The sequence below is a fragment of the Notamacropus eugenii genome, chromosome 2, assembly GCF_028372415.1.
Source record: "Notamacropus eugenii isolate mMacEug1 chromosome 2, mMacEug1.pri_v2, whole genome shotgun sequence".
Taxonomy (NCBI): Eukaryota; Metazoa; Chordata; class Mammalia; order Diprotodontia; family Macropodidae; genus Notamacropus; species Notamacropus eugenii.
In genome coordinates, this window is record NC_092873.1 from 472,649,152 (window position 1) to 472,668,568 (window position 19,417).

At 38.3% G+C, this 19,417-nt stretch overlaps 1 protein-coding gene across 3 annotated transcripts in view; it reads right to left on the bottom strand.

Annotated features, from left to right (window-relative positions):
* Positions 1–1,112: 1,112 nt before the first annotated feature.
* KLHL20 (kelch like family member 20) overlaps positions 1,113–19,417 on the bottom strand; it is an 84,826-nt gene continuing 66,521 nt past the window's right edge. For 2 of the 3 annotated variants that reach the window (XM_072648581.1, XM_072648582.1), the window contains 7 exons: positions 18,873–19,056; positions 14,970–15,113; positions 13,444–13,577; positions 12,142–12,350; positions 8,477–8,583; positions 4,479–4,559; positions 1,113–2,366 (listed from right to left, as the gene is read on the bottom strand). In XM_072648581.1, the coding sequence (XP_072504682.1) occupies positions 2,102–2,366; positions 4,479–4,559; positions 8,477–8,583; positions 12,142–12,350; positions 13,444–13,577; positions 14,970–15,113; positions 18,873–19,056 (1,124 nt within the window). In that variant the 3' untranslated portion in view covers positions 1,113–2,101. Of the gene's footprint in view, positions 2,367–2,753; positions 4,560–8,476; positions 8,584–12,141; positions 12,351–13,443; positions 13,578–14,969; positions 15,114–18,872; positions 19,057–19,417 lie in introns of those variants that run through there. The other variant, XM_072648580.1, reaches the window with a different exon arrangement.

Genomic DNA, 19,417 nt, shown 5'->3' on the forward strand with positions numbered 1-19,417 from the left:
GAATAGAGCTCTGGGTCTGGAATCAGAAGGACCTGAGTTCAAATTTAATCTCTGGTCTCTGACTGGTCATGTGACCATGGACAAGTCACTCAATCCTCTTTTCCTCAGTTTCCTCATCTGTAAAATGAGCTGGAGAAGGAAATAACAAACTGCTCCAATATCTCTGCCAAGAAAACCCCAAATGAGATCAGGAAGTCAGACATGACTGAAATGATTGAACAATAACAGCAATAATCAGTTTAAAAAATGAAGGGTATGAAGTAGATGTTCTGAGTCCTGTGCTAGGTTCAGGGGGCATAAAGATGAAATAAGATATAACCCCCTCCTTGAAAATGAAGGGACATATTTTTAAAGGGTACAAGAGGGCAGTGATTCCGAGGAGCAGAGAGTAATGACAGCTCTTATGTCTATAGCGCTTTAGGGTTTACAAAACACTTTCAAGTCTTATCCCCTTTTCTCCAGGGGAAACTGAGGCCCAGAGAGTAACTTGCTCAAAGTCACACACCTGGAGATCAAATCTCCAGGGCTCTTTCCACTATACTAACCCTGACATGATATTGGAAATGCAAATTACAGCCAGAAAGTGGAATTAAGTTTGCCGAAAGTAAGCTTAAACATATCTTGTTTTCCTAGGTACATAAGGCTTTTTAAACTATTAAAGCCCTTTAAAGGGCTGTGATGAGATTATTTACAGACACTGTACGCTTAAGTACCTGTGCTCCAAATCTACACTTTATGTGAAGTGACCATAGCTCTCTGAGGCTCAAAATACTCCACTAACCTAGGATACCTACATTTTTTTAAATTAGGAATTTTTAACTTTTTGTATGTCATTGACCCCTTTGGAAGTCTGGTGAAACTAATGGACAGACCCATTCTCATGTTTTTAAGTGAATAAAAGAAATACGCAGTATTAAAATAAAGATGATTTTTTTTCTGATCCAAATTCAAAGACTCCCTAAAATTTATTAGTAGATTTTTTGAGGGTTCATGAACCCCAGGTTAAGGACCCCTGCTTTAAATGCTGTCCAACTCACTTCTGTAAGAAAAAGGGAAGTGAAAATCTGCGTCTTTGTCAAGATCCAAAAAGTGATTAAAACAAAGAATAAGAATGAAAGGACATAGAATTTAATGGTATGTCACAGATTTAATAATCATATTAGCTAACATTTATATAGCACTTTGAGATTCGAAAAGCACTTTATTAACTTATTTGATCCTCACAATAACTGTGAGTTGGTGCTATTATTATCCCCATTTTACAGCTGAGGAAAGAGATTAAGCAACTTGCCCAGGGTTACATATCCTGTCTGAGGCAGCAGTCAAATTCAGATCTTCCTGACTATGTAAGTCCTGTGCCCAATTCCCTGTACCACCCTGCTGTCTTCTGGCAGTGCTTAAAGCTTGCCATAATAATACCCCCTTCCTCCACATCAATTCTCTTGGGCTGTGCCACATACAGCCAGTTGTAGCACAGAGCCCTTGAAGTCATTCAAGTAGAATCCAGCTCTCACAAGCTCCTTACAGAATAGAGGGGAACGGTTGCCCCAGCTTTTCTTCTTCCTTTTAATTTTCAAATCTCTTCCACTTCTCTGTTCTCCTAGTCTTTTTTCTATTTCCTTTTGTCTCATTTTTTCTTCCTTTCTCATCTGCTTAGTCAAACTTAGACTTTTAAAAGGTTTCCATGCCTCCCCCACATCCCTCAATGCCTCCTTCCATAGCACCACCAGCCATCACATTTCACAACTTTTGACCCTAAGCAAATTTTGTTGGGGACTTGGGGGAAAGGCAAGGTTGTTCTCATCCTTTCCCTTCTTTAGTTATGGTTGAGAAAATGTCACTATCTACAAGTAGTTCACAGGTGGATATACAGAATACCACATGGCTGACCATTTCATCTTTCTAAAGAGGCAACTTTGTCTCTTCGCCAAATTCCTACTATAGCTGGGAAGGAAAAAAAACATGCTAGATTAGAGGTGTGTGTGCACATATGTCGATAGACACACACACACATATTAGTATATATAACAAACTTTTGCATTATGGTATCCTTTGTTTTGTGGATGAATACCTACCATAAATTAAAAAAAAAATGCATTTTCTAAGACAAAGTTCTCTTGATAGGCCAGGATGAAAATTCTTGGTGAAGAAGACTTTGAAATGGTAGGTGGTGCACCCTCACTGCTCTGACTGCTTCGGAGCACCGCCCCAGCTCTGGGATCTTTCCTAAGCCTGGGGATTCCTTAATTCTAGCAATTCTCAGAGTTTTCCTCTCCTCTGAATGGAAATGGCAGCAGTGCTGGACAGTATCGGGTGTTCTGCTGCCAGCTGCTACAAATGCACGACGCATTCCAGAAGGAAAAGTCCTGAAGTGAGAAATTTTAGATTATGTAATATGAATATATTCCCTATGAATCAATACTGTACATAGTTTAATTAAAGGAAGGCATGCAATCTATTGTGGTATCTGGTTTCTGACAATGTTTCAAATTATAATCCTTTATTGAACTCCTACGCTGGAAGAAGCTTACAGAGGTAAGTATGAATGCTATCTCAATCTATGTTAAACTACATGAAGTTTCCTAATTTTGGCTGATAATTCTCTTGTTTCTTTAAATTTAAATTACTTACACCTGAACTGTAACTAACTGTAAAATCTATGGGGCATATCAATAAGCAAGTAGAAAGCAGTTATTCAACATGTTGGGAAGAGTCCAGTACTGATCACTAAATAAAAGGGAACAAGCACTAAATAGCATTAAAGAAATTTATTAAGGTAAACACTATTTTTTTTAACAAGTTACTCATGCTAGAAAAAGCATAAATGATACATGTAAACAACTGTTTACCAAATACTTTTTTTCTTATAAAGGTGCAAATGATTTTTGAATGTAAACACAAGAATTGCCAACCATTTTTGTTGGGGAAAAAAGGGATGGTCATTCACTTTTGTTGTCATCATGGAAGTCTTATTCCAAGACTTTCATATCAAGCACATGAATAAGGAAACAAGGAAAAAACCCTAAAGAAATGAGGGTTTTTCATCATTGCTTTTCCTTTTTACTAATCTTACATGCTTGCCTCTTCACCAGCAAGGATGAAGACAACAGTGTGTAGCTTTACACAACAAACCAAATATTGTTAGCCAGCCTCAATCAGTTTTGCTCACTAACATGTACTCTGTTACACAAACTGCAGATTCCCATCTTGTCACAGGCAGGCCTCAGCCTCTCCAGGCCTGTGCACTAAGTGTAAGGACTTGCATAACAGTGTTCACTGAGGGGGAGACACCACCTCTCCCTGCTGGTCCGTGGTAGTGATAAGGAAACAGAAAGCAAGGTTGCTTCAGTCTGCAATGCTTTTGAGCAAGAACTCTTGCAGAGTTGCAGATTATTCTGCAGGGTTCTCCAGGCAGTACAGGAGGGTCCCCTAACTGGTTTTTTAGAGGCACTGGGCAGAGCTCTAGTTCTAACAGAAAAACCTACGAGGAACATTGTTTTAAAAAGACTGTAATAAAAGCAGTCAATGAACAAGTTCACATAGGGAAACAAGAATCAAGTTGTCACTGAAGAAAACTGCAGCATTTGAGAGGCTAGACTTCTTTTACTGACTTAACATTCCTTTTTGACTTCTAATGTTTAAAAAGAGTTGTTGGTTTTTTTTTTAAAGACTTTCAAGTCATGTGGAACTTCAGCTAAGTAAGAAGACTGACTACTTAACGTATTTTGGATAAGTATTTTTTGTAGCTGTGAGCCTTAGGAGCTGATCCATCATATATAGTTTTGGAATTGGAATACTCAGAAAAAATTGGTTACATGTAGTCTTACCCCTCATTTTGAAAGTTAATCACTTTAAAATAACAATTATGGGTTTTGTTATTTATCTTTTTCCTTCCTTTTTTGGTGATAAGTACAAAGAAAACTATATAACATGAAAACAAAAAATAAATATTCTTCTGCACATTGTCAAAAACTTTTGTGCAAAGGTGGCATCTTGTAGGTCAAGTACTTTTTTTCTGAAGCTTTGTGTAAATAAGGCAAAAGTAATGTTTTCAATATCATTTCCCACTTTTGCCCAGTCCACACTACAGTTTCCACTATGTGGGAAACCATTTCATTTCATCTTGGAAGAGGCAACTTGTTCCCTTTGCCAGACTCCCAACACACCTTTTGGTTCTGGGGTCTTGCTTACGCTGGAGTGCTCTCAAGGTTTTTTGCTCAAAAAGCATAGAAGGTATTTAAAAAATTAAAACATAGGCGAAGCTTCAATGTGTTGGGAAGAGTCCAGCCAATGTAGTTTCCAATAGCTGCTCTTTCAGAAAAGTCACTGGATTTATATTTCCACATTGAGGCACCGGCAAAGAATAAATTTTGATCTGTTTTCAAGAACCTCATACAGCTCCAAAGTCAGAGTCTTTCCACTAGACACACAGGCATATATGTGAATGAGAACCACAGGGCTTCCTCACAGACGCTTACCATATGTGAGATTCACAATGTGTCATTTTAATCACACCTACACCACCCCCTAGCCGACGATAATTCATACCACCATATAACCTGCAAAAAAAGAAACAGAGTCAGATTTTCTAACAGTTCAATCTTTGTTCACAAACCAGACACATAAAACCAGCTCAAGATAACAAATCAGTCAAAAATGTTTACTGAAGATCTAAGTTTCTCTGGTGTGGTACACCTTGTAGTTAAAAATGAAAAACAAAATATGGCAAGGTATTTGGGCTTCTTCCACTCAAATTTCATTTAAAAAATCATTAATCTATCATTCAGTCAATATGCCTTTATCAACTATCTACCATACACTAGATACTCTGCTAGGCAAAATAGAACTGAAACCTTTATGATTAAAAAAACAAAATCCCAGACCTAAGGTGAGTAATCACTCATTGCTAGGAGTGTTCGCATAAAATCAGTACAACAAAACCTTTTGGGGTTTGTAATAGAATCTGATTTCCTATGATAGGACACAGTAATCAAAAAACTAATGGTATCCTAGGCTGCCCTGAGAGAGGCATGTCCAGAATACCAGATGTGATAGTGATTCATCTGTTGAGGTCATGCGTCTTGAGGAACTTGTTCTGCCTTAAAGGATACCAATAGGGGGAGGTAGTGCAAAGAGGAACAGTGAGGAGGGTAAGGGGATTTGAGGCCACACTGTACAAAGACCAACTCAAAAAACTGTAGTTATTTAGCCAGGAGGAGAGAGGGTACATGGACTTGTCTTTGAGCACCTGACAGGATGCTGAATGGAAGAGGTATTAAAAATGTATTCAGAAACAGGATCAAAAGGCAGAAACTACTGGGAAGCAAAAGATCTACCTTTGACCTAAGGAAAAACTGAGAGTTGTTCAAAAGAAAAAGCTGCTTCACTAGGGATCATCAAGGGGGAGGCTGGGTGACTAAGTACTGAGAAGATGTTATGGTGAGGATCCCACAAAGTCTCCATTTGGGCTTGATGGCCTGAGATCCTCCCCAGTTCTTAAGTTTTCTGTGGCAGACTAAATCACCATTACCGATTTTGGTTTGCTGGCCATCCAGCTTTTCAACCTAATGAAAAGAGGACCAAGGAACCATATTTTAGGACTATGAGATTAAAAGTTAAAAAAACTCAGTGGTTCCACAAAGTATACAATATTCTAAGCATGCCAAACTCCAAGAAGAATGTTTCTTTTTTCTTTTCTTAATCTGAAATATTAAAATAAATGTTGCTACATTTATACCTTTGGAAAGAAATATGACTTTGGAGAGAAATCTGGCCCCTTTCAGGTCTTCTCAACAGACTAGTATAATTTTCCTCTTTTTCTTTTTGAAAAGATTTCTACTGATAAAAAAAGGAAGCAGTGATGGAGAGACTATGAGAGAAGGAGGATTACAAGAATTACAGGGGCAAAATTCTCTTGGGTCTAGTGTAGAAAGGTGGTCAGAAACATATTACTGTCCTAAGAAGAACCTCTGAAGATCTGGTCACAGCACTTAATGAAGTAGCAAAAAGCAGAGTAACAAATCTTTCAGCACTCTTCCTTCTTACTTGCTTACCACATCTTGTGGTAGACACTCAATAAATTTGCTGAATTAATGAGTAAATTAATTCATGTCTCTTTAAGTGCTACAACCAAGTCCTTAAAAGGATTCCTGTTGCTGATGAAAACCAAAAGAACCAATTGGGGGAAATGTCTAAACCAGCAGTTTTTGTATTAGTACAGTATGGTGGCTATATTTTCTTGCTGGGATTACAGCATTTACTAATACCTGGTTTACATGTGTTAATTATTTTTTGCATGTCATAGTTTCGTAAAAAAGATGAAATTAAATCAAATCTTACCAAACAAGTACATTTTGAAAGTTCTTCCCAAAACAGTTTAGCACAGGGTTCAAATAATGGAAGTATTCAATATAAGTGGACTCTTAAAAAACAAATGGTAATTACAAAAATTCATGCCAGTCCAACGTACATGATGCTATTTTCTTTCTATGCAATCCGACAGATTTGTAAAGAAATAAATATCCTACAAGGATAGTAATTATTTTAAAACGATCTGCCAATTAATACAGCCTACAAGCAACCAGTCTAAAGCAGCTTCCGCTGAAAGAGTAGTATTTTCCATAAAACTGTCCAAACCTGTTCAGTTTACAAGTGATAGAGGCAGAACAGTGCAGTCTAAAGATCAGGTGACTTGTAAGGTTCCTTCAAGCATTTGTATTGTTAATGTATTTTTGAATAATGGGAAGATCTTTCCAACCATTAATAGGCCCATGTGACCTGCTTGAGTCACATGGAAGCCTGAATCACATGAGTCTGTGGTAGGAGGACCTTGTAGAACAGGTGGAGCAGGAAGGATGGAGCAGAGCTGAAAAGAAGTTGGTCACAGCAGTTAGAGCTGAGGGAGAGGAAGCAGTCAGCAAGCTGTGAGTATTCATTTATGGGAAGGCCCTAGCAGGGGGAAGTCTTGGAGATGGTGGTGCCCCCTGCAATCTCTGTAGAGATTTCTTTGTTGCTATGATGGATTTGACTTTCTAGTGTTTAAATAAATGTCTTGGTTCTGTCTTCCATGTGGGGAGTCTGTTATATTTTGCGATTCAGAATTACACCGGCATATTCATAGCTGCCACAGGGACTGTGACTATTGCACTGGCACTACAGCATTAAATTTTGTGATCTACTGATGTGTAATCTTGCCAGTACGGAAAGGACAGTGTCTAAAACAGATGGATCCAACCAACTATTTGCAAGAAGAAGCACCTCCATAGAACAGAACACAGAACTCTTTAGAGATTATGAAGTAAGTTTGTGATAAGAATTTGCAAAAATCAGATAGGATCTCTCAGATGATGCTAAAGCTTTTCAGAAATTTAACTTGGGAATGTGAAAGGCAGCTTGGTATGGCAGAAAGACCACTAGGTCTTAGAGTTAACAAGACGTGGATTAAAATATTGATTCTGACACCTACTATGCATATCATCTTGGGCAAGTCACTTCACTTAAGCCTCAGTTTTGTCATCTATAAAGTGGAATGGTAACACTTGCACTGACCTCATGGGTTGAAAGTATTTTAGAAACATTCGAGGGCTCCTTTTTTACACATGTAGAAACTCAGCTGTGCATAAGAACATGTAATTAAATGGTAGAATCAATGGAAAAATTTGGATGACTTCCCAAATAGTCCTTATCCAATATTTCTCTCTAAAAACCTAAAACCCATGATGAAAAGAAATACCTCACAGTAAGGGAAAGAAAGTCACTTAAGCTTGTGTCTTCATTTCCCCATCTGTAAAAATAGAGTACTAGACTGGGGAGTCAGGAGATCTGGTTTCTATTCCCAAATTTACTACTTATTTTACCAAAGTCATTTAATCTCTCTGAATCTCATTTTCTTCATCTATAAAATAAGAAAGTTGGATTAGAGGGTCGCATAAGTCTAAAATCACAATTCTATAAGTATATAATAAAATATACTTTAGGACATCATGGGGAGTTATAAACTGATCTAATTATATGTAAAAGTTGTCCTAATACTTTGGCAAAATAGCATCACATGGATTCAAGGTAACATTAATATTGCAATGAACAACTTTGGATTATTGATAAAATTCTTTTTGTGACTAAAGTTATACTGCAAAGGAGAAAATACCTGAAGGACCTATGTCAGGAACTTCATTACTCTATCAAAAATTTTTCAAACTGAAAGGGAGGATCTATAAAGAAATGGCTGTCTCAAATAATATAAAGATACAAAGATTTTATAACTAGATCACTTAACCATTTCATTTCAATAGGGGCTCAAGTCAAATCCAATTAAATGCTATGTTACTAGTCTCTTTCAAATGAACTAAAAAAGGAACAACTTATTGACTCAATTATCTAAGATTATTCTCAATTGCATGTTATTTCATGTTCATATAAAGGTCCAAATTTGATGTGAATGAAAAAAATTATTTTTTCAGTACAGCTTAAAGATTACCTCCATGTGTTAGCATCAGGATCAAAGACTTCAATTGTCTTCAAATATGTTGTACCATCAAAACCTCCTACTGCCATAAGCTGTCCATTCACTACTGCAAGGCCAACCTATAGAACAAAAACATAAAAGCTATTTAGGAGACAGAAAGTCTTGGCAAATTCTAGACTAGTCTTCCTAATTAGATTGGTCTCTTTAATACAAAAAAATACTCTTTAAGCTCTATGATAAAATGAGATGATATATTAAACAGTCCTTTGAAAGCCTGAAAGGGCTACATAAATATCAGTTATTATATTTATTATTATTAAACAGTATTCAGTAAGAGGCAACAGTGGAAAGTGGGTTGGCCTCTAAGTCAGAAAGACCTGAGTTCAAATCTTGCCTCTGACATGCACTCTCTATGTGACCATTGTTAAATCATTTACCATCATGGAATACTCTAAGACTATTAAAATATATTGCAATTGTATTGATATGGGGGCTTTCTTTATCTGAAGCTCCCTATACTGATGAAATCTTAGGCTTGGACCAAAACATACTGTTCAGATTCACTTTGATCCCTCCCCACCCACATGCAGTTGTTGTCAGTTTAATTATACATAAATAGAAAAGGAACTGGATAAGTCCACAAATCTACTGTCAAATGACCAACTCTACAAAATTAGACTGATTTTTAAAAAACATGTCAGGAAAATTTAGAATTCAATATTAAGGAATCTCACTCTGGGAAATACAATCAACTGAGTACGGTAATGCTATCAAAAGGAGCAGATAAGCAGGAGACTATCTGGGGAATGGCAATTAGGATGGTGAAGGGCCTTGATTCAGGCCTCAAGTTCACGGCTGAAGAAGCACAGAGGACTGGGGTAGGTGGAGGTAGTGGTTATCTTTGAGTGCTTGATGGGATAACATACGGAAGAAAGATTTGATTTGTTCTGAAAGTTACAATGTGGCAAATTTAGATTTGAGTAAAGGGAAGACTCAGATATCCAAAATGGAATTAGCTGACTGGGTAGATCCTCCATCACTGGAACTCTATAGGCAGAGGCTGAATGGCCACTTTTTAGCTAGGCTGGATGGAAGAATTCTTTGTTGGGGGCATGGTTTGGACTAGGTAGTTGAAAATATTTTCAATTCTGAAATTCTCTGAACTTAAGCTAAAAGACCATTCATTAGTTCTAGGTAATAGGAGTCTGTAGTTGATATTTACACTCTAGTTACCATAATGCTTTGACAGTGCTGATCTCTTAGTTTATTATTAGTGCAAGCTAGTAACTTTTCCTTTCTTTCTGCTGTCCTCCCCCTTCCCTACCACCATGGAATTCACCTACAACCTTTCTGGCCAAGGTCCCCTTCTTACCCCTTATGGCGCGACAATGGTCTCCTATTCCTACTCTTCTCAAGGAAAACAAGAATCCCCAGTGCCCTCTGACTCTTAGGTCCACCTGTCCTCATTGTGGAGGCTGCTCCCCTCTCTGCATGGATGACACCCTGATTTAGGCCTTTTTATCTACCCTGCAGCTAAGCTCTTCTTATGGGTTATCTCTAATTAGAACATGAACTTCTTGAGAGCAGGGAACTGTCTTTCTTTTTGTATCTCCAGCAAAGTGTTCAGCACATAGTAAATACTAAATAAATGAATTTTTATTCATTTATTCACTGGTGACCTCTGCAACTCCCATGAGTTAAATGTTCATTTCTGTGCTGATGACTGCTAATTCTACACGTACAGCCCTTGTCTTCCTCTTGACTTCAGCATCACCAACTGCCTAGCAGACATTCTGAAATGGATATTCCAACGACATTTCAAACTCAACATGTTCAAGACAGAATTCATTATCCTTTCTCTAAAAACTATTTCTCTTCCAAACTTTCCTATTTCTATAGAAGACACCATCATTCTTCTAGTCTCCCAGGCTCCCAATCTTAGCTGGCCTCTTCAACTCCTCTCCTCCACTGTACATATTGCCTTTCAGCCTAAGTTGCTAAATCTTGCAAATTTCCCCCCCACATTAACATCAGCCATTTCTGAACCATTCTCACTATTCCCATGGCCACATCTCCAGTTCAGGCTCTCATTACCCCTGACAGGAATCACTGCAGTAGCCTCCTCACTGGTCTCCCTGCCTCTTTCCAAAGTGATTTATCTAAGGGGCAGATCTGACCTTGCCACTTCCCTCCTCAGTAAAGTTTAGTGGCTCTCTACTGCTTCTAGGATCCTCTGTCTGGCATTTAAATACCCTCACAACGTGGTCCAAATCTCTAATACCTTTATGACACATCACTCCCTCTCCCACACTCCAAGGCTCAACCCAACTGACCATCCTGCTATTCTCACATAGGACACTCCATCTCCCATCTCCCTGCCTTTTTACTGGCTGTTCCTCATACCTGGAATAGACTCCCTCTTCACCAACATCTCTTAGAATCCTTTGTTTCTTCAAGATTCAGTTCAAGCTCTACCCTCTATATGAAGTCTTTCCTGATCCCCACAATTGCTAGTGCCCCTCCTCCTCAAAATGCCCGGTATTTGTTTTTAATATATTCTGTGTATGGCCCTCTCTCCCACCCCCCAATATATAGTGTCTCCACAGGAGAATATGAGCTCTTTCATCACAGAGAATGGAATGCAGCAGGTGCTTAATAAATGCTTTTTGATTAACTGGTAGGATTGGTAGCAAAAAGATGCTACTTATGCTTTAATTACAGCTAGATTTGCACAGCTGTTTCAGATGCACTTCTACATATGTTATTCCACCACACCTCTGGTGCTCTGGATAGAGCACCGGACCGGGGACAGAAGACCTGAATTCAAATATGACCTCAGACCCTTACCACTCTGGGCAAGTCATTTAACTGCTGTCTGCCTCAGTTTCCTCAACTGTTAAATGGGGATAATAACATAGCACTGACTTCAGAGGGTTGTTGTGAGGAGTGAATGAGATAATATTTATAAAGTGCTTAGTACAGCACTTTAGTAAAGCACACAGCAGGAACATACATACTAAAAATACACCAGAATGAATGTATCCTGTACTTCAGCACCTAAAAGTCACCTCTGTCCAGAGTCGTGTCTTATTCAGCAAATCTCCCAGGTCAATCTGATTTGGACCTATACCCCTATATACCCCCAGGAGCATTTTCTAATTAAGAGAGACCTTTTTGCAGGACCTACATTACACCAGAGATTCTTGAAGATATAAATAAAATTGGAATAAAAATGATGGTGGGAGGTGTCTTGTATATGCCTTTTGGTGGCTTAGTTGTAGGGGTATAGAGTATTTTGCTACAATGGTTACAGATAGAATTAGGGTGGGAGAAAGAGTAGTTGGAGATAACTTAGAGCATGGGAAAAGATATGAAACATTAAAAATAAACTCACTTTCCTAACTCTGATATGACTTGATAGCTGGCAACAAAACTACACAAAAGCTTCATTTTTAAAGATGATACATTGAAATAGGTTTTCCTCTATGAACAAGAAGAAGACTTAAAACAAAATAAGCAGTAAACTAAACAATTAGGTAATAGCAGTTCATAGTTTCCACTCTACTGCAATATACTTTAAAGGGGATCAGATTTTTCCAACAGAATGAATATTTCCCTGATAAAGCCTTTTCACTGGCTCCCAATAAAAAGAAGCCAGTCAGGTCTCTGGTACTTACTCCACTTCGGCGGGAAGTCATGGCCACGACCGGAGACCACTGGTTGGTTCTAGGGTTGTATCTCTCAGCACTACTGAGCTCAGTGGTGTCATCTCTGCCTCCTACTGCATAGATCATATCCTGATACACCGCACAGCCAAGGTGTTTCCGACGGGTTCCCATAGGGGCTATTGTGTGCCAGCGGTTTTCTTGAGGGTTGTAGCGCTCCACTGCAGGGGAAATAAAGTCATTAAGAGAGCTTAAAACATTTCCACATTATCTTCATTATCTATGGCCACTGGAACTTTGTAAGCCCAAATCCCAGTAACTCAATGCTTTATAGTTTAAGATAAGGCTAATTCTCAATAGGCAGCCCTGATATTAGCTTCCTTCCAAGCCACACTCTTAAATACAGCAAATTGCTTATTATCAGACAGTTATGGAAAGTCACCTCTAACAATGTGGAATGTCACCTCTAACAATGTGGAATAGCACATATTTTTCCAACTGAATGATCTCTTTTAGATTTATTCTAACATCTGTTCTCCATTATAATATTCAAATGTTCCAATCACCTCTTGCTGATAGCAATCTTACTCCCCATGCCAGGGAAGACAAACAGAGAATCATAATAGGCTCAGGCAAAAACATTCTCTGAGTCTTGGACTGGTAATGATTCAAATCACCAGTTCCCACCAAAAGTGGGTAACTGTTTTCTTGGACAGTGATATGAAAAATGGATTAATACAAGGCATTTCTTTGGAAATGTGACCAAGTTAAAGAAAGTGTCCTATTCTTGTTTTCCATAGCTAATAGCTTAAAAACAAAAGAAGAATGGAACACTTTTGGTATATCTATAAAACTGTAGAACAATTGAGGAAAAAGGCAAAGTGTTTAGACTATGCCAGGGGATAAAGAGCTATCTGTTCTGTGTCTAGAGGGTAACTGCTACTCTGTTTTAGAACAAGGGAACAGAGTAGCTTGTTTGTACAGAAGCTCTGCCTAGGGCAGTTAGGGGGTGCAGTGCGCCTGGGGACAGGAAGATGAGTTTCAGCTTCAGACATTTAGTATCTGTGTGACTCTGCCTAAGTGACTTAACCTCTGTTTGCCTCAGTTTCCTCATTTGTAAAATGAGGATAATAACAGAACCTGCCTCCCAGGATGGTGGGAAGATCAAATGAGAAAACTGTAAAGTGCTTAGCAAAGTGACCAGCATGTAGCAAGTGCTATATATTAGCTCCTGTCACTGTTATAAGTGGCATGGCATCTTGGCAACTTTTTCATCTGTTTTAGGAAAGCAGTCAAATCTTATAAAGGACTAACCTGTATTGAGAGGGGATGTCCCGTCAGAGCCGCCCACAGCATATAAGAACCCTCCTAACACAGCCACTGCCACTCCAAGCCTCCTGGTACTCATGGAAGCCACTCGAGTCCACTTGTTCTCCTTTGGGTCATATCTGCAGTAAGGAAACGTAAAGCCCAGGTGCATGTTAGGATTAAGAGGGAACTTTCTGCAGAACCTGCGTTACACCAAAGATCCTTGAAGATATAGTCTTGCTTACCATCAAATGCAGTGAAACTGTTAACATTTTAATTAGCTGTTGGGAAAAAAACCCCATGGATTTAGGCCACAGTCAGAATGAAATAAAAGTAGAAAATAGTGAAAAATTCAGCTAACTTGCTAACATTTACTGAGCTCTAAGAGAGTGAGGTGGTGCAGTGGACAGAGTGCCAGGCCTGGAGACAGGAAGAACTGAGTTTAAATGTGACCTCAGAGACTTACTAGCTGTGACTCCAGGCAAGTCATTTGACCCTGTTTGCCTCTAGCTACATAACCCTGAGCAAGGCACATCATCTTGTTTACCTCAGTTTCCTCATTGTAAAATAATCTGAGAAGGAAATGGTAAATCACTCCAGTATCTTTGCCAAGAAAACCCCAAATGGAGTCACGAAAAGTAGAACACAACTGAAATGACTGAACAAAGACAAAAAAACGACAACTATACGTAAGGCAGGATACGGAGATACAAAAGGGAATATAGGAATTAGCCCCAGATCTTGAAGAAGAAAGGACATACCACACATAAATATAAAACTTTTCCATAAAACTACAAAGATTTCAAGAAAGAAAAATGCACAAATAAGTGCCACTTAACATGGAGATAATGAACTCACTCTATATAACTGCAGAAACAATGCAGAGTGGATGACAGGACTGGTTAACTAGAGGGATGAGAATGATGTTTAGCAAAATTCTTTTAATGACCCTAAGTTCTTCCCTGAAACAAAGGGTCATTTTAAAAACCTCAACATTGTTTTGTTGTTGTGATAATGGTGAATCATGGAACACTACGGTTTCTGAACAAATGAAATGAAGAATCATCCTAAGCACAATGGTGAGGCAAATGGGCATGAGCAGGGGATAACATGCTAAAAACAAGGAATCACAAAGTATAATATCAGAAGAGAAATAAATGAATGAAAAGAAAGACGGACTAATCAGATGGTGAGAATGAAGGATAACTAACAGACATTTAGCAGGTCTACTGACATCCCTACAATGTGGAATTGCCTTAAATAGTAGCAGTTTCAGATTAACTGAACATTTTTCCTGTTAGTCCTTTGAAAAATACACTGAATGGTTCCCTGATTATTCCAAATTTATATGTAAAAGATTCTTTTAAAAGATCTTCACATTTCTTTTCATTCAGAAACTTATTTTATTTGAGAATGCAAGATCCCTGAGTGTAGAGATAGTTTTGCTTCTTCTTTGTATAGAAAGGTCCAGTGCCTGGCACACAGTAAGCACTTAATGACTGCTTGATTTAAAAAGATTTTTAAAAAATCACCTCTCAACAATATTGAGACAAGAGACACCATCTTGTCCACCCACAGCATACAGATAACCTCCAAGAACTGCTACTCCAACACTAGTCCTGCAGGTGCTGGTAGGGGCCACATCGCTGCTCCACTGATTTGTTTTTGGGTCATACCTGTCAAAATAAATCAACAGCTGAGTTTAGTTTACCCTACATGTATAGGAAACCTCTGTTTAATTTACAGATTCTTGTCAAAGGGGATATATATTTTTTCTAAAGCTCTATAGGTTTATAATGTCTAAAACAATGTCCATTGGGAAGTCCAGTTTTATTAATGATTTTTAGAAACCTAGTACAATTCAGATTCTACACTTCTAAACCTGGATAATAACAGATTATATACACATATAAATATTTATGAGTACTTTAAGTTTGTTAGATGCTTTTATTGGATACACTGGATTATTCTACAGTATAACATAGGAGAGAACTGAGTGATGTAGTACTTAGAGCGTTAGATTTGGAGTCAGGAAGGCCTGGGTTCAAATTCTCTTTGTGACCTTGGGGAAATTATTTAATCTGTTAGCCTTAGTTTCCACATTTGTGAAATGGATATAATAAAAGCACTTACCTCAAAGAGTTGTTGTAAGGATCAAATAAATTAACACAAATGAGATAATACAGATCTTAAAATGCTACATAAATACTATCATTTGGAAAGATGAAGAACCAACACAGACTAGAGAGATGAATAGAAAAGTAAGTGATGATAATCAAAGGAGTTTGTTTAGTGATGCAAACCTAATGGCAACTGATTGGCTACTGGTAAGGAAGGGCTTAAGGGAGAAAAAAAGGCAAAAATCACTCTGAGGATTTCAAGCATGAAGAACTAACAAGATGGTGATGTAGTTAACAGATGCAAGGAAGGCAAGAGGAGGTGTAGAATTTAGGAAAAGGATTTAGTTTAATTTTAGACATAATGAGTTTAGATAGAAATGTCTTGCAAACAGCTGAAAATATATATGGGTTTGAAGCTCAAGACAGAGGTAGGAACTGTAGATATATAACATACGCAACATATTCACAGATAGTTGAATAGATGAAACTGACAAAGTGTAAAGAGATTAGAACTTTTGATTAATGTCTACAATAAGATGATGAGAGAGGAAGAAGAGCCAGCAAAGAAGACAAATGGAATGTATCTGGCACAGAGCTACAATCAAAGAAAGATTCCTTATAAATAAGGTAGTCCCTCAGATGTTTGTTTCTGTAGATGACATTGTACTGACTGCATCAAAGATCTATAAACACTCTGAAGTGTTTTCTTAATTAGCCACATAGGAAAAACCAAGTGGATGAAAAAAGTCTATTGTTCAGACCACAGCATGTAGTAGTACAGACAATCTATATCGCTTGTCTACCAGTAATTAGAGATCTTGTATAACACAATGGACAATGAGAGGGCCTAGTACTGGACAGTACAGGCTGAATTGCCTTTAGGATATTGCAGAATCTTTTTTAATATCCCCAAAGCTCACCAAGACCCATTTCTTAAACACCTATTTTTTTTCTGGTGGTGTTATATGGTTGTGAGTAATGGAACACTAATCTCTGAAAAACAGAAATTAATCACCCGAAGGGGGAATGAAGAGGCAAATGTTGTGCATGAGCAGACTATAACACATTACAGTAGGGTATTTGTAATTCTTTGGAATTCCAAAGGAAAATCAGTGTAAAGGATATTATAAGAGAAGTGAATGATTAAAAAAAGATCAGCTTGTTATGAGGTCAAGGTGAGGGATAACCAATGGACAGCTCATATGCTATACTGGTATTCTTATGACTGTAGGCAAAACTGAAAAAGGAACCTGCATACTGGGTTGATTCCCATGGCAAAGTTATGAGAGGACATGGAGAAGATTCACACAGGAGGGGTAACCATGGATGGTTGTAACTGGTATCATTGGAGGAAATATTCACATTGATAACAGATAACAGATCCATTTGAGTACTGCATAAAGAGTCAATTCTCTTAAAATGCGTGTTTTAGAAATGCAAATTTATTCTAATGAGACTGATATATCAGGGAACATTTTTTGAGTAGAATGTGAATTTCAAGTTTGCTTCTGTGCAATTTCTTCTGTACTTTTACCATTTTACCTCACAGTAACTTCCACAAGCAGATTTTAGGGCCCTGTCAAGGTAAAGTACCATCTATATTTAATGTGTATCTTTTGATACAGAATGAGGTAGATCAGAAGGGCTGGTTCAAAACCTCTCCTTCCTTCCAGAGGCCTATAGTTGTGGTCTAATCAACTCATGAAAGAATTCTATTAGCCTGGATAGCTGGGGCACAGGCCAAGCAGCAGCCTGAGCCTATGAATGCCACCAGTATTTTACGGCAGTGTTTATTTATTTCTTAAGCAGTTAAGATTTATGCAACTGTACCATCATTTTTAACAGGCTGCTATCTTTTTCTGTGTGTCACTGACAGTTTCTGAGTAATGTTCCCCAACGTCGTTTCCCAATAAGCCCTTCAGTTCTCACTGTGTGATTTTGTGTAGTGAGGTGCTTTTTGGGAACAAAGTCACATTAGAGAAGAACCAATTGTACGCTCAAGAAGCTTACAGTTTAGAGAGTGCTCATGTTTTTTGAGCCATCTGGTGATATGAGGGAGAGGAGAGAGCAGACAGAGTAATCTGAGAAAGACTGAGGAAGTTTTTTTAGGACAGGGAAAATATGAGCTTGTTTGCAGACAGAGGGAAAGGTGGTAAGAAAGAATCTGCAAAATAACAGATTCCTGAAAGAAGTGGGAAGTGATAGGGACAAGAGCAGAAGTGGAAGGGTTGACTTTTTTGAGGAGAGGGGTCAACTGCTTTGAGATAGGATAGAAAAAGAATAGAAAAGGTGAAGACACAGAAAAGTTTTAAGACACAGAGGCAAAGAGCTGAATGAGATGGCTTTGATATTCTCAATAAAGAAGAAGTGAGTTCATGTACTGAATGCTAGCAGCACGGTTTGGGGTCTGAGTAGAATGAAAAAGGAATAAAGGTAGGGAGGGAAGGCAGGACTATTTCATTTTTTGTTTCTGCATCTCTGGTGCCTAGCATGGTGCCTTGTGCTCTGTAAAGATTTAGTAAGTGTTGGTTGAATTGAAGTGGCAGTGAGACCCAATAAACATATTTTCCTGTTTTAACCTGGGCTGTTCTACGTCCTCTAAGAATGAACAGAAAAAACCAGAGATGGCAGGGGTGACTGAGAGTTGAGAACCAGCACAAAGTAGAAGGGGCAAAAGATTCTAAGATGACTAGCAAAAGCACTGTAGAATGTTGAGTGATTAAGGAGAGTGAAACCAAAAGGGGGCTCGTAGACCTGATGAGCAAGGTAAAGAAGTAAAGGTCTAGAGGTTGCAACAAGAGTGAACCACGAGTTTAAGAAGATGAGGAACTGTGATAGCATGTGCATAAAAAGCTGCAGTCAGAAAAGGGGATTTCAGAGTTCAAGAATTTAAAGACAAATCAAAGGTTGTTCATAAAAACTTAGTAATTTTAATATAACAGGAACAATGCTAAAGTAGCAACTGTTACATCTATTGCCCAAATTCATATAAAGACTGAAAGCCTTCAGACAAAATACGTACAATCAGCAACGAGGTGGTGCACTGGGTATGGAGTCAGGAAGACATGAGTTCAAACCTGGCTTCAGACATTTGTGAGCTGTATGACCATGGACAAATCGCTTCACCTCTGCCTGTCTCAGTTTCCTCAACTATAAAATGGGAATAATAAGAGCACTTCCCTCCCAGGGTTGTTGTGGGGCTCAAATGAGACAATAACTATAAAGTGCTTTGCACAAGTGCCTGGCACAGAGTGAGTGCTATATAAAAGTTATTATTATTATTAGTGGAGCACAAAAACCATTGCTTCCACTTACCTTTCTACACTGTTGAGATAAGAGGATCCATCATGGCCTCCCACTGCATACAAAAGGTCATCAAGAACACTGACTCCAACCCCACAGCGGCGTTTGCTCATTGATGCTACCATTCTCCACTCATTGGTCTGTGGGTCATATCGTTCCACACTAGAAATGGCATCCCCACTACACCAGCCACCCACTGAGGGAAACAAAAGAAAAGGAAGGTCAAAAATACAGAATATATCTCTATGACAAAGAAGTCTTTAAATCTTGGCCCAGTGCCAAGTTTAAATGAGAAATATTTTTTTATTATTTAAGAAATACCAAATTATAGCCTTAAAGAGACTGAAGCAGAAACAGGAATAGATGATAAAAACCTGTTTTTCCCCCTTTATTCCCATACATAGGTTAATCAATTTATTGAGGGTTTTTGCTCTAGCTTTTTACCTTCTTTCAACTCAATATCTTGTCTCCTTTAAACACTTCATCTCATCTCACCTCTGTCTACTATATCTAATATGTACTCCATCCTCACTTGCACCCTTAAGAGTTTGCTTTCT